The sequence below is a fragment of the Dermochelys coriacea genome, chromosome 25 (assembly GCF_009764565.3).
Source record: "Dermochelys coriacea isolate rDerCor1 chromosome 25, rDerCor1.pri.v4, whole genome shotgun sequence".
NCBI classification, from domain to species: domain Eukaryota; kingdom Metazoa; phylum Chordata; order Testudines; family Dermochelyidae; genus Dermochelys; species Dermochelys coriacea.
Genome location: NC_050092.1, coordinates 9904253 through 9917493, shown reverse-complemented (window position 1 = coordinate 9917493; position 13241 = coordinate 9904253). Strand labels below are relative to the sequence as shown.

The 13241-nt window shown below is 53.9% G+C and overlaps 1 protein-coding gene across 1 annotated transcript; it reads left to right on the top strand.

Moving 5' to 3' along the window:
- Positions 1 to 2232: 2232 nt before the first annotated feature.
- On the top strand, positions 2233 to 9024 carry S1PR4 (sphingosine-1-phosphate receptor 4). Its single transcript, XM_038384016.2, has 3 exons — positions 2233 to 2352; positions 3580 to 3698; positions 4788 to 9024. The coding sequence occupies exon 3, from the start codon at positions 4909 to 4911 to the stop codon at positions 6133 to 6135; it is 1227 nt and encodes a 408-aa protein (XP_038239944.1). The 5' UTR covers positions 2233 to 2352; positions 3580 to 3698; positions 4788 to 4908; the 3' UTR covers positions 6136 to 9024.
- Positions 9025 to 13241: the final 4217 nt, after the last annotated feature.

The window sequence follows — 13241 nt, the reverse complement described above, 5'->3', positions numbered from 1 at the left end:
CACACCCCTCTGGCAGCAGCTCCTAGGCAGGGGACCCAGGAGGTCTCTGTGCACCGCTGCCCGCAGGCACCAGCCCCGCAGCTCCCATTGGCTGCAGTTCCCGGCCAATGGGAACTGCAGAGTCGGCATTTGGGGCGGGGGCAGCGCATGGAGACCCCCTGTCTCCCCAGGGGCCGCAGGGATGTGTCAGCCACTTCTGGGAGCGGTGCGGAGCGAGGGCAGGGAGGAAGCCTGCTTTAGCCCCACTGCACTGCCAGCAGCAGTGGCTGGGGGCTCCCGGGCCCTTTTAAATCGCCCAGGCCCCTGAGCAATTGCCCTCTTTGTCCCTCCCCATCAGTGGGCCTGCCCAGGAGATCCATTCAGGCAGACCATCATAATTGGAACTAATTTGTCAGCCACCTCACACGGGGACAAAGACTGTATGTTCAGAAACCAGGACTGGTGCCCACTGACATGGGGAAGCTTGCCCTGCCCCTGTGGGTAGACGGAGGGCTCTGTTCTCCTGGATAGGCAGATGCCACAGTGATGTGCAACTTTCTAAAGACCCAGCCAGATAGTGGAATATGTATACTGATGATGGACAGATAGGTAGATTTGTATGTTCACAGATCTATAGATTTTTTTTTTCAGATCAGAAGGGATCATGTAGTCTGACCTCCAGCACAACCCAGACCATAGGACTTTCCTGAATTAACCAGTGTTTCAAGTGCAACAGCTGTGGGCGTGGCTGAACTAGGGCTGATCTTTTAGAAAAACATCCAACCATGATTTTAAAATGTCCAGTGATGGAGAATCCATCACAGCCCTTGGCAAGTTCTTCCAAAGGTTAATTACCCGCACTAGTAAAAATTGGCACCTTATTTCTTGTCTGAACTTTTCTAGCTTCTGTTTCTAGCCACTGGATCTTGTTAGACCTTCGCAGGCTAGACTGAAGAGTCCACTCTTATGAAATTTCTGGTTCACATGTAGGTATTTATAGACGGCGCAAGTCATCCCTTAAATTTCTCTGATAACTAAATAGATTGATCTCCTGATACGAGGTATGGGTTCCAGTTCTTTAATCATTCTCCTGGATCTTTGGTGCACCATCTTCCCTTGATCAACATCCGTCTTGACTTCTGGACACTATAACTGGACATGGTATTCCAGCAACGATCACACTGGTGCCAAATACTAAGGTAATAACAAAGACGTGATATTCCCTTGTTTATGCACCCAAGGATTGCATTAGCCCTTTTGGCCACTGGATCGCACTGGGTGCTCATGTTCAGCTGAGTAGCCACTGTGATTCCCACATCTTTTCAAGTCACTACTTCTCAGGATAGAGTCCCCCATCCTGTAAGTGTGGGTGATGGTCTTTGTTCCTAAGTGTATGATCTTATATTTGGCCATATCAAAACATGCGTTGTTTGCCTGCGCCCCTGCTTACAGGGTGATTCAGATTGTCTGTGTCAGTGATCTTGCTTCGTTATTTCCCACTCCCCCAATCTCTGCAACACCGATAAACTTGATCAACAACAATTGTATGTTTTCTGCCAGGTCATTGACTAAAATATTAAATAGCAGAGGGCCAAGAGCTGTTCCCTGTGGGATCCCACTAGAAATCGATCTGTTCCACAATGGTTCCCCATTTACAACTACTTTTTGGGATCTGTCAGGAGCCAGACTATAATCCATGTAATGTTGATGATTGAGTGACAGATAGATAACGTGTCTGTCGATTGTAGACAGATCCAATCCAGCACTTTACTACCACCCTTCCCACCCGCCTATTTTTAAATCCATACATTTTTACAAGACCGTTTCCTTGGTGAGGTTTTATTCTCAGTTGTCTCATCAGCCACTCCTTGCTCGGGGAGGTGGGTGGAAACGGCACCTCCTAGTGCCAAGAGCGGGATTTACTTGCAAGTTTCCACATCGCGGCTGACGCGTTGCACAGCACCAGTGTGGCTTGCGTGAGGCAGAAGCAACTAAGTGGGAACACAGGAGCCCTGGGTTGGCCTTGATGTGAGGGGGTTTCCCGTCTCAGAGGTGCAGAGGGGCCAGGTGGCACAGCTGTGAGTCAGCAACTGAGAAGAATGAGATGCAAATCAACCCGAACTGAGCAAGCAGCGCGAGAAGGACCCAGCTGAGTTTAACCCGTTTGCCTGCAGAAAGCCCCGGCAGGAGCGAATGGGTCCCTGATGGGACAGCCCCTTCCACGCCCCCTTGTAATGCTTGGGACTCCTCTCCCATCGGGCGTGTCACGTTGGAACGGCATGGAGTGGGAGGGTTTCCTGGGCCTGCTTTCAGGCCCAGGGCCTTGGCAGGAAAGGTGCCAGCAGAGTCAGTCTGGGAAGAGCACAGAGCCGGGGGAGATATGTCTCTTTGCCTTACGGGAGGGCTGCAATTTCACTGTGGCCAGCGGTACCTGCTGGGGGCAGAAGGTGGCCCCTGTCTTTTCAGCGCGTGGCCTGCAGCTCCGCTCCAGCAGGACGGGGGCACAGCGATGGCCATCTCCATTCTCCTGCCCACCTGCTGGTGCCAGCGGGATTCTGTGGCTCTCAGCACTGGGACCGCTCTGCCACTGGGTGGGTTGACTGCAACCCAGTGAGCGCCCCGAGCTGGGCGTGATTGAGCAAGGTGCTTGGGCACTGCCTGATTCTCAGCCCATGACCAATCGTCTTATTTGTGGCCAGCGGCCTCCGCAAAGAATCCCCTTTACAGTCAGGGCACCTGGGTCCTGGGTCTCTTCTAGCTCATGACAGACCACCCCATGCCTCTTACTACTTGTGACAGGCCTGATCCCGCAGGCATTACTCTGGCACAGGGAGGGACCCCCCTGCTGGTACCAGACACTGCTGCCTTTCAGCCCATGCCGAGAACCTCAATCTGCCCTGGACCATGCAGACACCAGAGCTGCCCTGCCCCACGGCCCCATCCGCATCCAGCACTAGTACGGCATGGGGTGAACTCCCTAACTGCCCTGCCCCATGCTTGGGCTCAGCTCTACCTCCTGGCTGTCTTGTCCATACAGGGACTGGCAAGAGGGTGTGGTGTGGGTGAGGGTAGATGCATCGTGAGGGTGGGGTGGGAATGAGAGGTCTGTAGAGTGGCAGGAGGGCGATGCAGGTGCCCAAGGGCAGGGAGAAGGGAGTGCAGAGAACCAGACAGGGTCCTGCCCTCCTGTCACTTTGTACTGTACCCTTCAAAAGCCGCTGCCATCCCTGCAGCATGGGAAGCTTTGTAGTCTCCTCTTACGCCCAGGATGTCTCCCGCCAACAGCCTTTGCACCTTGGTCCATTGCTTGCTGGCAAGAGCGGCCCTTGCTGTCCGTGGGGAAATGCTGCTGTTCTTCACCTGGAGTCTGCAGACCAGCTAACCCCCCTTCCCCCTCCCGCCCCCGGCCCATCATGAAGAGCTCCGGGAACATGAGCATCAGGGGAGAGCAGGGAGACCTGTAGCTGAACTTGAAGATGCCCTCAATTGTTTTGCACTTCCTCCACCCACCTCTCAGCTGCCTTGGGTGGGTCCATCCTGCAAAAATTGCGGTTAGTTCTCGATGTGTTGCAACTTCCCCTTTTCTTTCTCTTCTGCTAGGTACAAGTGCCACTCACCCTGCACGAGCAGCTCTCACTGCCACCTCTGCCAGGACCTCCTGCTGAGAGCCAGCGTCGGATCGAGGCTAGGCAGCAAAGCCTCCGGCCCCGTCCTGCCAGGTGAGTCCAGCCAGAGCTTCATGGGGGCAGTGGGTGGTGAGAGGTGGGGGGTTGTTCCCGATCCAGACCTCCCTTGGTTTCAAAAGCAGGTCACTCGTTAATACCAGCATTGCAATGTGGCCAGGACTCCTGGGTTCTATTCCTGGCTCCCTGTGGGACCTCAGGCAAGCCACAGCCCCTTTCTGTTCCTCAGTTTCCCTGCCTGTGAAATGGGGGTGATGTGACTTATCTTTGTAAGGTGCTTTCAGAGCCTCAGATGGCAGAAACAATGTCAGTGCTCAGTATTAATGCAAGGTTTTCCAGCAGACTCTGGGCTCCATCCTCGCCTTAGACCTGCAGGTGCCCATGGCTAGTGCATCTTGAAAGGGTTCTGCACCTTAGAATGACCAGATAGCAAATGTGAAAAATCGGGACAGGAGGTGGGGGGTAATAGGAGCCTATATAAGAAAAAGACCCAAATATTGGGACTGTCCCTACAAAATCGGGACATCTGGTCACCCCACTGCACCTCTATGTGTCTATACACAAAGAAGCAGGTTGCGCCAAGCACCCCCAGAAATGAGTTAATGTATCTGAGACCATACGGAGACTGGAGGGCTTCTCCTTGATGGATGCAAGGAGGGTGTCCAGGCACTGGTGGCCGAGGGAGGCTGGAGATTAGGGAACAAGCTCTCCATGCAAGCCCAGGCATTGGGAATACTTTAACAGAAACGCTGAGATCCCAAAGTAGAGGCCTTTGTGTAGGTGCAGGAACGGCAGTGCTCCTTTGCCCCCTTGGCTAAGGAGTTTTCACTCAGCCCGGAGCGACACCATCCAACCAGGTTAACTAGAGTCACCATCAAGCCAGCTGTGGAAGCAGAAAAGCCGGGCTATTGCTACATTCATGTTCTATCTGCACGTGTTCCCATTTACCAATGAACCGGCGGACAGTAGCCCAGCCCTCACTGCTGAGAAATGATTTCAGGTGAACTGGGCAGTGGTGATGCTTTCACTCACAACAGGAAACCCTCTTGAACAACAGGAAGTCTTCACTATCATGCCCATACAACTGTGAACATTTCAAAACATCTCACGTTTACTCTCTTGCAGAATCCCGGGCTGCCAGACGGGGGCGCCGGCTCTGACCTCTGCTCCATCGGCTGGACGCGGGGCCAGCTCCTGTCCTGTTTTCGTGCCTTCTCTAGCTCTGGGCTTTGCCCTTCCTCAGAAGATGCCTGCTCCAGGGCTAAGCCATTCAGTAGATCCCTCTCTCCCTCCTTTCCTAACTGACAGTCCCGAGGCCAGGGTTAGCTTGCTGTACAGCGTGGACTCCTGTCTGCAGCTGGCAGCTAGGCAGAACATCAACCTCATCCTGCAGCACTACAATTACACGGGGAAGCTGGGCAGCCGGCGGCCCGAGGAGGACAGGATGGGCCTCCTCAAGGTGGCCTTCATCACCATTAGCTGCCTCATCGTGGTGGAGAACCTGCTGGTGCTGATGGCCATCGTGAGGGGCCTGCATGCCCGCCGGTGGGTCTACTCCTGCATCGCCAGCATCACGGTGAGTGACCTGCTGGCCGGGGTGGCCTATATCTGCAACATCTGCCTGTCGGGCAGCCGAACCTTCCAGCTGACACCTGAGCTGTGGTTCCTCCGGGAGGGCATCCTCTTCATCGCCCTGGCCGCCTCCACCTTCAGCCTGCTGGTGACGGCCATCGAGCGCTACAGCACCATGGTGAGACCCATTGCCGAGAACGAGGCCAGTAAGACCATACGCCTGCGTAGTCTCATCGTGTCCTGCTGGGCCTTGGCCATCCTCATTGGGATGCTGCCTCTGCTGGGCTGGAACTGTCTGTGTGACTTCCCCAGCTGCTCCACCCTGCTGCCCCTCTACTCCAAGAACTATGTCCTCTTCTGCGTGGTCATGTTCAGTATGATTCTTCTGGGCATCATCGGCCTCTACGCCTCCATCTACCACCTGGTCCGGGCCAGCTCCCAGCAGGCCGCCACCCGCCACAGCCGCAAGAGGTCCCTGCGGCTGCTCAAGACCGTCCTGATGATCCTGGGGGCCTTCATTCTCTGCTGGAGCCCGCTCTTCGCCTTGCTGCTCCTCGACGTCTTCTGCGAGTCCCAGACCTGCAAGCTCCTGAAGGGCATGGACTGGGCCCTGGTCCTGGCCTTGTTCAACTCGGCCATCAACCCCCTCATCTACTCCTTCCGCAGCCCGGAGGTGCGCCGGGCCGTGCTGTGCTTCGTCTGCTGTGGCTGCATCCGCCTTGGGCTCCATGGGCCCGGGGACTGCTTACTCATGGCTGATATCAACTCGGGATCCTCGACTGAGAGCTCCCTGAGGATTCGCGAGAGCTTCCACCGCTCCGTGGTGCTCAACTCCCGGGCCCGGCCTAGGGAACCTCTCTCCAGCAACTCCAGCATGATGAGCAACCTTCCCAGTATCTGAGGGGACAGCAGCAGGCTCCAGGAGGGGGCCTGCCCATGGGGACGTGCCCTCTTGGCTGGGACTGGGTGTCAGGAATAGGACCCGGCAGCTGCTCCTGCTCAGGTTCCTCATGGGAACAGCTGGGCTGCGTGAGCGCCCCACCTGACTGGCTGAAGAAGCTAGCAGGCTTGCTCTTAAGCCCAGAAGCAGCGGCAGAAATTATGCTGGCTGCTCAAAGCGTTTGCCACGGCTTCTGACCTGCCACCCTCAATCCAGATAACCTGGTTCTGACCCTTGGCTCTGATTCCTGACTTCTGACTCTGGTTCCGATCCTGGGCTCTGACTCCAGTTGTGACCCTTGGTTCTGGCCTCTGACTCCAGCTGATCTAACCACTAGGCATGGCCGCCCATATCCTGGTCCCTGACACTGGGCGCTTGCTTTCAGAAGGGGTGGGGGTGGGGGGCATAAAGGAGATGACTGCAGAGAACTAGTATGACACTCCTAAGACTTGGGTTCCGCACAGCCTAAGGCTGTCAGCAGGAACCGGCTGGACTATAGTTTCAGTGTATCTGGACTGTGTATGTAGTTATGGGCTGGACACTGCATCTAGGTGTAGGCTGTGCCCACAGTTATGGGGTGGGCACTGCTCCAGGCTCTGGTGCACCCAGGACTGAGGGCAGCTTGCTTGCTCACAGATTGTGGTGAGCCGTGACTCTCCCTCCCTGCGATGCAGCTGATGAACCGGGGGCGTTAGATCGCTGGGGAGTGAAGCCATCCAGCGATTTCCCATCTGTCTCGCCGGGCTGATGCAGCCCCGCAGTGAGAGCCCATCTGCCTGGCAGGGCGGTTGAATGAGAAATGGATCAGCCGCTTAGGTGCAGCCCTCAGATTCATGGCGAGCAGCCAGTGAATCTGTGAGTGCGATGGGGTTAACCACCCCTGGCGGGGGCATAGCTGCAACTGCTGGCCTGATTCCATTCCTGTGGGCCTGGGCTGTGCCAGGGCATACGGTGCATGTGTCACAGTCTTGGCCGCAGTGACTTACAGGCCTGCAGCGCCTCTGTCCCACAGCATATGGTGCATCTGCAATTAGGGGCCTGACAGTGTTCCAGGCTGGATGGGCTGCCCACCACGCTGGATGGGAGACCAGTGACAGCCCTGGTACCGATCCAGGGGGTGGGTGCAGCTGTCACTTGAAAGGTCCAGCTCAGGGCGTGCCCCTTTAGCGAGGTCAGGCGCTCTTCCAGCACACCTGCCAGCCTGGCACCCGCTCAGCTATACCCGTGGCAAAGGACTAGCCCTGGTCACAGCGGAGGAGCTGGCTCCGGGTGCTGAACTGCGGATGTGTGAGCTGCAACGGACGAGCAGGGCACTTACTCCCCGGGAGTTCCATGGGCTTTGGGTTGGGCCCTTAGGGACGTGGCTCCATTTCCCCTTCCTCTCCAACCTGGTATGCAAACGACAGCGAGTGCCACGCTGCGTCTTTCCAGGAACCTTTTGCAAACAGGGTTTTGCAACAAGCAACTTATAAGACTCGGTGCAGTGGCTTGGAGCAGAGTTTGCCGCATCATTGCACCAAGGGACCGTATGTTTGTGTGTGTGTGTGTGTGTGTGTGTGTGTGCCCCAAACCTTGCGATACATTGTGTAGGGCAAGGGTTCCCAAGAAAGAGAGAGGTATTTATGGGCCCAATCCTGAGGACTTTACTCAACCCTCTCCCTCCTCTGAAATCAATGGAATTTGCCTGAAAGAAGCAGTACAAGATTTGCTCAGGTAATGAAGGCCAGTCCCCAACCTACAGAGGGGAAACTGAGGCTCTAGGGCAGGGGTAGGCAAACTACGGCCCGCAGGCCGGATCTGGCCTGCCAGCCATTTTAAGCCGGCTCTTGAGCTCCCGCTGGGGAGTGGGATCTGGGGCTTGTCCCACTCTGGTGCTCCAGCTGGGGAGCAGGGTCGAGGACTGCTCCACGCAGCTCCTGGAAGCCTCAATATGGCCCCCCTCAAGCGCTCCAGTGAGAGCTGCAGGGGCAGCGCCTACAGATGGGGCAGTGCCTGGCCGCACCTCCATTTAGGAGCCAGAGGGGGGACATGCCGCTGCTTCCGGGAGCCGCTTGAGATAAGCCCTGCCCGGAGCCAGCACCCTTGAGCCCCTCCCCATGCCCCAACCCCCTGCCCCAGCCCTGATCCCCCTCCCGCCCTCTGAACCCCTCGGTCCCAGCCTAGAGCACCCTTCTGCACCCCCAACCCCCTCAACCCCAGCCCCACCCCAGAGTCCGCACCCCCAGCTGGAGCCTTCACCCCACCCCTGCACGCCACTCCCCCGCCCCAGCCCGGAGCCCCCTCCCATACTTTGGCTGCTTGCAGCAGGGGTCCATCATGCCAAGCGGACATGCTGAAGGACACCACAGAGGGTGTTGCCCCCCTGTTGGCAGCTGAGCACAGTGGTGTCGGTGGTGCGGATGGGGGAGAGGGTTCTGGGGTAGGAAAGCAAGTCTCTGGTGTGGTACTAGTGGGCAGAGAGCTCTGTTCTGCATTACTCCAGCAAAGCAAGGTGGGACTGTGCCTTCTTGTAGCTACTATGAGAAGCAATGTGCTGGGGGTGGGAGCGATGCATTTCTTTGGGGGAGAACTGTCTTTCTTACTTTCCATTCCTTGTTGCAAATGAAAGAGGAACCAGCTAACCTTGCTCGACTGTAGAGGCTGAGAGCATCTCCACTGCCAAAGAAGGACAAGTTCCTGGTGAACATCATTGCAGCATGAAAAGCAGGGTCTCCTCCTTGCATGTGACTTGATACACTGCTCTGAGGGCTGCTCTCAAGAGACTCCAGCTGGCCTGAGCAGCCTCTAGTGAAAGAGGGGCAGGGGTTTTGTAAGTCCACTTCTGCAATAAACTTTTTTACAAGAAAGTCACGACTTTGGCAACACCTCTTTCTGTTCACACGGGAAGTCAGTGGCACCTTTTACCAGCACCGAGTTCACTTCCCCCTACTACGTCAGAACAGCACATCCCATAGGAGAGGTTCTGACGTAGTAGGGGGAAGTGAACTCGGTGCTGGTGAAAGGTGCCACTGACTTCCCATGTCACCTTGGGCAAGTCACCAAGGGGGGGCATTTCCAAAGAGTTCCTGGGCAGATTTCAAGTGCCCTCAGGAGGGACTGGGTTTTCAACCCCCCTCCACCACCACCTCCAGGCTCCCCCTGTGATGTCCATGGGCATGCTTTTCAAAGAGTTTGGTGCTCAGCTTGCTTTTGAAAATGTGGTCACTTATTTTGGTGCCGAAATGAGAGCTGAGTCCATCTGAAAATTGAGGCCCCTACGGGCTATCTTCAGAAATACGTAGTATCAATCTAATTCAGGCCAGTGCTGGGCCCTTTGGAAAACACACTCCTGACTCTCTCTGGGCCTCAGTTTCCCATCTGTAAAATGGGGATCAGACTCCTTCCTTTCTCCCACCCTTTGTTTGCCTTCTGTATTTCGGCTGCAAGCTATTTTTGGCTGAGACCATCCCTTCTTATGTGTCTGCACAGGCTCAACGAGGAGTAATGGTCTCAAGTTGCAGTGGGGGAGGTTTAGGTTGGATATTAGGAAAAACTTTTTCACTAGGAGGGTGGTGAAACACTGGAATGCATTACCTAGGGAGGTGATGGAATCTCCTTCCTTAAAAGTTTTTAAGGTCAGGCTTGACAAAGCCCTGGCTGGGATGATTTAGTTGGTGTTGGTCCTGCTTTGAGCAGGGGGTTGGACTAAATACCTCCTGAGGTCCCTTCCAACCCTGATATTCTATGATTCTAATGGAACCCTGATCTCCACTAGATTCTAGAGGTGCCACTATTCTGCAAAGAATAATCCCTCCTGCAATAACACATTCATGTATTTATGAAGCACCCCGTATGCAGAACATGAAGGAGCTACCCTACCCTACCTTTCCCTAATGTCTTTCATCTGAGGCATTAGTTAAGCCTCACAAACCCCCTGCACTGCAGGGAAGTATTAAACACCATTCTACAGAGAAACCGAGGCAGAGAGAGAGGTGCTAAATTTAAGGTCACACAGAGAATCAGTGGCAGAGCAGGGACTGGAACCCAGGACTCCTGACAGCCTCTCACTAAGCATTAGACGAGATGGCCTCTCATGGGACAAATCCTCCAGTGCCCCAGGCTATAGAAGGACGAGGGATTATCCTATTGCTAATTGAGCTGGGAAAGGCCTTGGGTCTGGTCCTGAGCTAACACACTGTTCCCTGCCAAACCACCTAAAACACCTGGTTCTGACTTCTGTTGCAAACATGGAGCTCTGGAAAGAGTCGCCAAAGCCCAGGGATCATTCGGGGAAATCTGGGGTGGTTTTATCGCTTCCCGTGCAAACCACATGGCGGCTTCGTGAGTTTCGCTTTGAAGAATCAGCACCTGAAACGTTGAAGGGTGGGCCGCCAACCTGGCAGCACTGCTGTTCCCACCCCACCTCCCTTGAGGTGCTGCTCAGATTTGGCCTTTGGCTGAGGAGTCAAACACACCATGTGGGTTGTAAGGGCAGGAGAGGAACCTCCGTACATCATATTCCTCAGCATGTCGCAAAAAGAAAAGGAGTACTTGTGGCACCTTAGAGACTAACAAATTTATTAGAGCATAAGCTTTCGTGAGCTACAGCTCACTTCATCGGATGAAGTGAGCTGTAGCTCACGAAAGCTTATGCTCTAATAAATTTGTTAGTCTCTAAGGTGCCACAAGTACTCCTTTTCTTTTTGCGAATACAGACTAACAGGGCTGCTACTCTGAAACCTCTCAGCATGTCGGAGAGCCTAAATTTTCAACTTTGAGGCTCAGTGGCCTTTGGTGCCCCCTTGCGGGTTTGGTATAGAATCATTGAACTGTCGGGCTGGAAGGGACCATGAGAAGTCATCACCCCCAGCCCCCTGTGCTGAGGCAAGACCAAGTAAACCTAGACCGTCCCTAACAGGTGTTTGTCCAACCTGCTCTTAAAAACCTCCCATGACGGGGATTCCACAACCTCCCTGCTCCAGAGCTTAACTACCCTAAAATAGAGTTGGAAAGCTTTTCCTAAGATCTAACCTAAATCTCCCTTGCTGCAGAATCAGATTAAGCCCATTACTTCTTGTCCTACCTTCAGACATGGAGACTAATTGATCACCAGCCTTCTAACAACCTTTAACATCTGAAGACTGTTAGCAGCTGCCCTCTCATTCTTCTTTTCTCAAGACTAAATGTGCCCACTTTTAACCTTTCCTTATAGGTAGGGTGACCAGATAGCAACTGTGAAAAAATGGGACAGGGGGTGGGGGTGGGGGTAATAGGCGCCTATATAATGGGACGGTCCCTTTAAAAACGGGACGGATGGTCACCCTACTTATAGGTCGGGTTTTCTAAACCTTTGATCACTTTCGTTGCGCTCCTCTGGACACTCTCCAATTTGTCCACATCTTTCTTACAGTGCGGTGTCCAGAACGGGACAACTACCCCTCGTGTCTTATATGCAGCCCTTTTCATAACCACATCATATTGTTGACTCATCTGCTCTTTGTGTAACCCCAGATCCTTTTCAGCAGCAGGACCACCTAGACAGTTATTTCCAATTTTGTAGTTGTGCATTTGACTTTTTCCCCCCTTCTCAAGTGAAGCACTTTTTACTTGGCTTTCTTGAGTTTCAGCTGGTTGATTTCAGACCAGTTCTCTAAGAGCTTGTGTACACTTGAAATGCTATAATTGTGCTGCTGTAGTGCTTCAGTGTAGACACTACTTATGTTGATGAGAGAGGTTCTCCCATCAGTGTAGGTAATCCACCTCTTCAAGAAGCTGTAGCTCGCTCGGTGGAAGAATTATTCCATCAACTTAGAAATGTCTCCATTGCAGGTTAGGTTGGCGGAGCTACTTCTCTCAAGGCTGTGCATTTTTCACACCTCTGAGTGATTTAGTTAAGCCAACGTAATTTTCTAATGGCGACCAGGCCTAATATAGTCCCTCTGGAAGCTCCCTAAACTCTCTTCTGGTTCTAAAGCTCTGTGGAGTGGCGGTTCTGGGGCCCAGGCACCTGCAAGGCTGGTGGCCCCCCAGCTGCATAGCCATGCTCAGTCTGTTCTTTCGGAGGACAAAGGACTGGGAGGGTCACTGAGCCCAATCCCAGCTATTGCAGGCAACCCCTTCCTATAATCCCATTCAAAAACGTATCAAGCTCCACTTTTAAACTACGCAGGTTGTTTGCCCCCACTACACTACTGGAAGGCTATGCCAAAGCCTCCCTCCTCTGATGGGTGGAAATCTTCTTCGCACACACACCTGGGCAGGAATAGACCTCAGATTCTCTTTCTCCAACTGACATTCCCCCTCCCCAGCTTGCAGTAAAGGAGAGAATCTCCATTTAGCCCTTAGCAGTCTAGGGCACATGGCATGCAGTTGGGCAGTCCAGATCCCACCCAGTAGTGGGCTAGTGCTGGGGGGGGTCTGTGCCCCAGAAGCGAGAGGGGAAGGTCTGGTTACTGTTGGTTGTCTGATGCTCTGAGTTCTTTTCTGTGCCATGGTAAGTGGTGTCATTTTGAATCACTGGCAAAGCCAGCAGGTGAAAATTGTGTGAGCGCCAAGGCTGGCCATGTTTGTATGACAGGGTGTCTCAGGAACAGCTCTGGATCTGGATCAGGGCCGTGAGAATGGAACTCTCAGCTTCACTTCAAAAGGATCTGTAAGTGGGAGCCCTGCAATGGAAACAGAGGGGGCCTCAATAATAATACAGACTCTCTCTGTCTGTCTGGTGCACCACTGCCCTCTACAGGGTAGAATCAGAACTGCCTACCTGTGTTTCCTAGGCTCTACACTGCTACAGCTGAGGGAGATTTTCTGTTTGCTCAGGTGGAGGGCTGTCTTTTACAGAAGGGGGCTTTGGAGTTCCATCCGTGGTGTCACTGGTATGGTCTCAGTGGTTGGGGCACACAGTGTAATCACAGCCATGGACTCAAGGCATGGCAATGAACTTGTACCACATTACACAGCGATGAAAGCATTCATTGCTCATCCATTTTATTAACCAGAAAAATAACAAAACAACCACTCTGCGAAGACTGAGTGTGGGTCTGTTGCGATGCCCTGGGTGGCTCTCACCCATTTCCTAGTGGACAGGC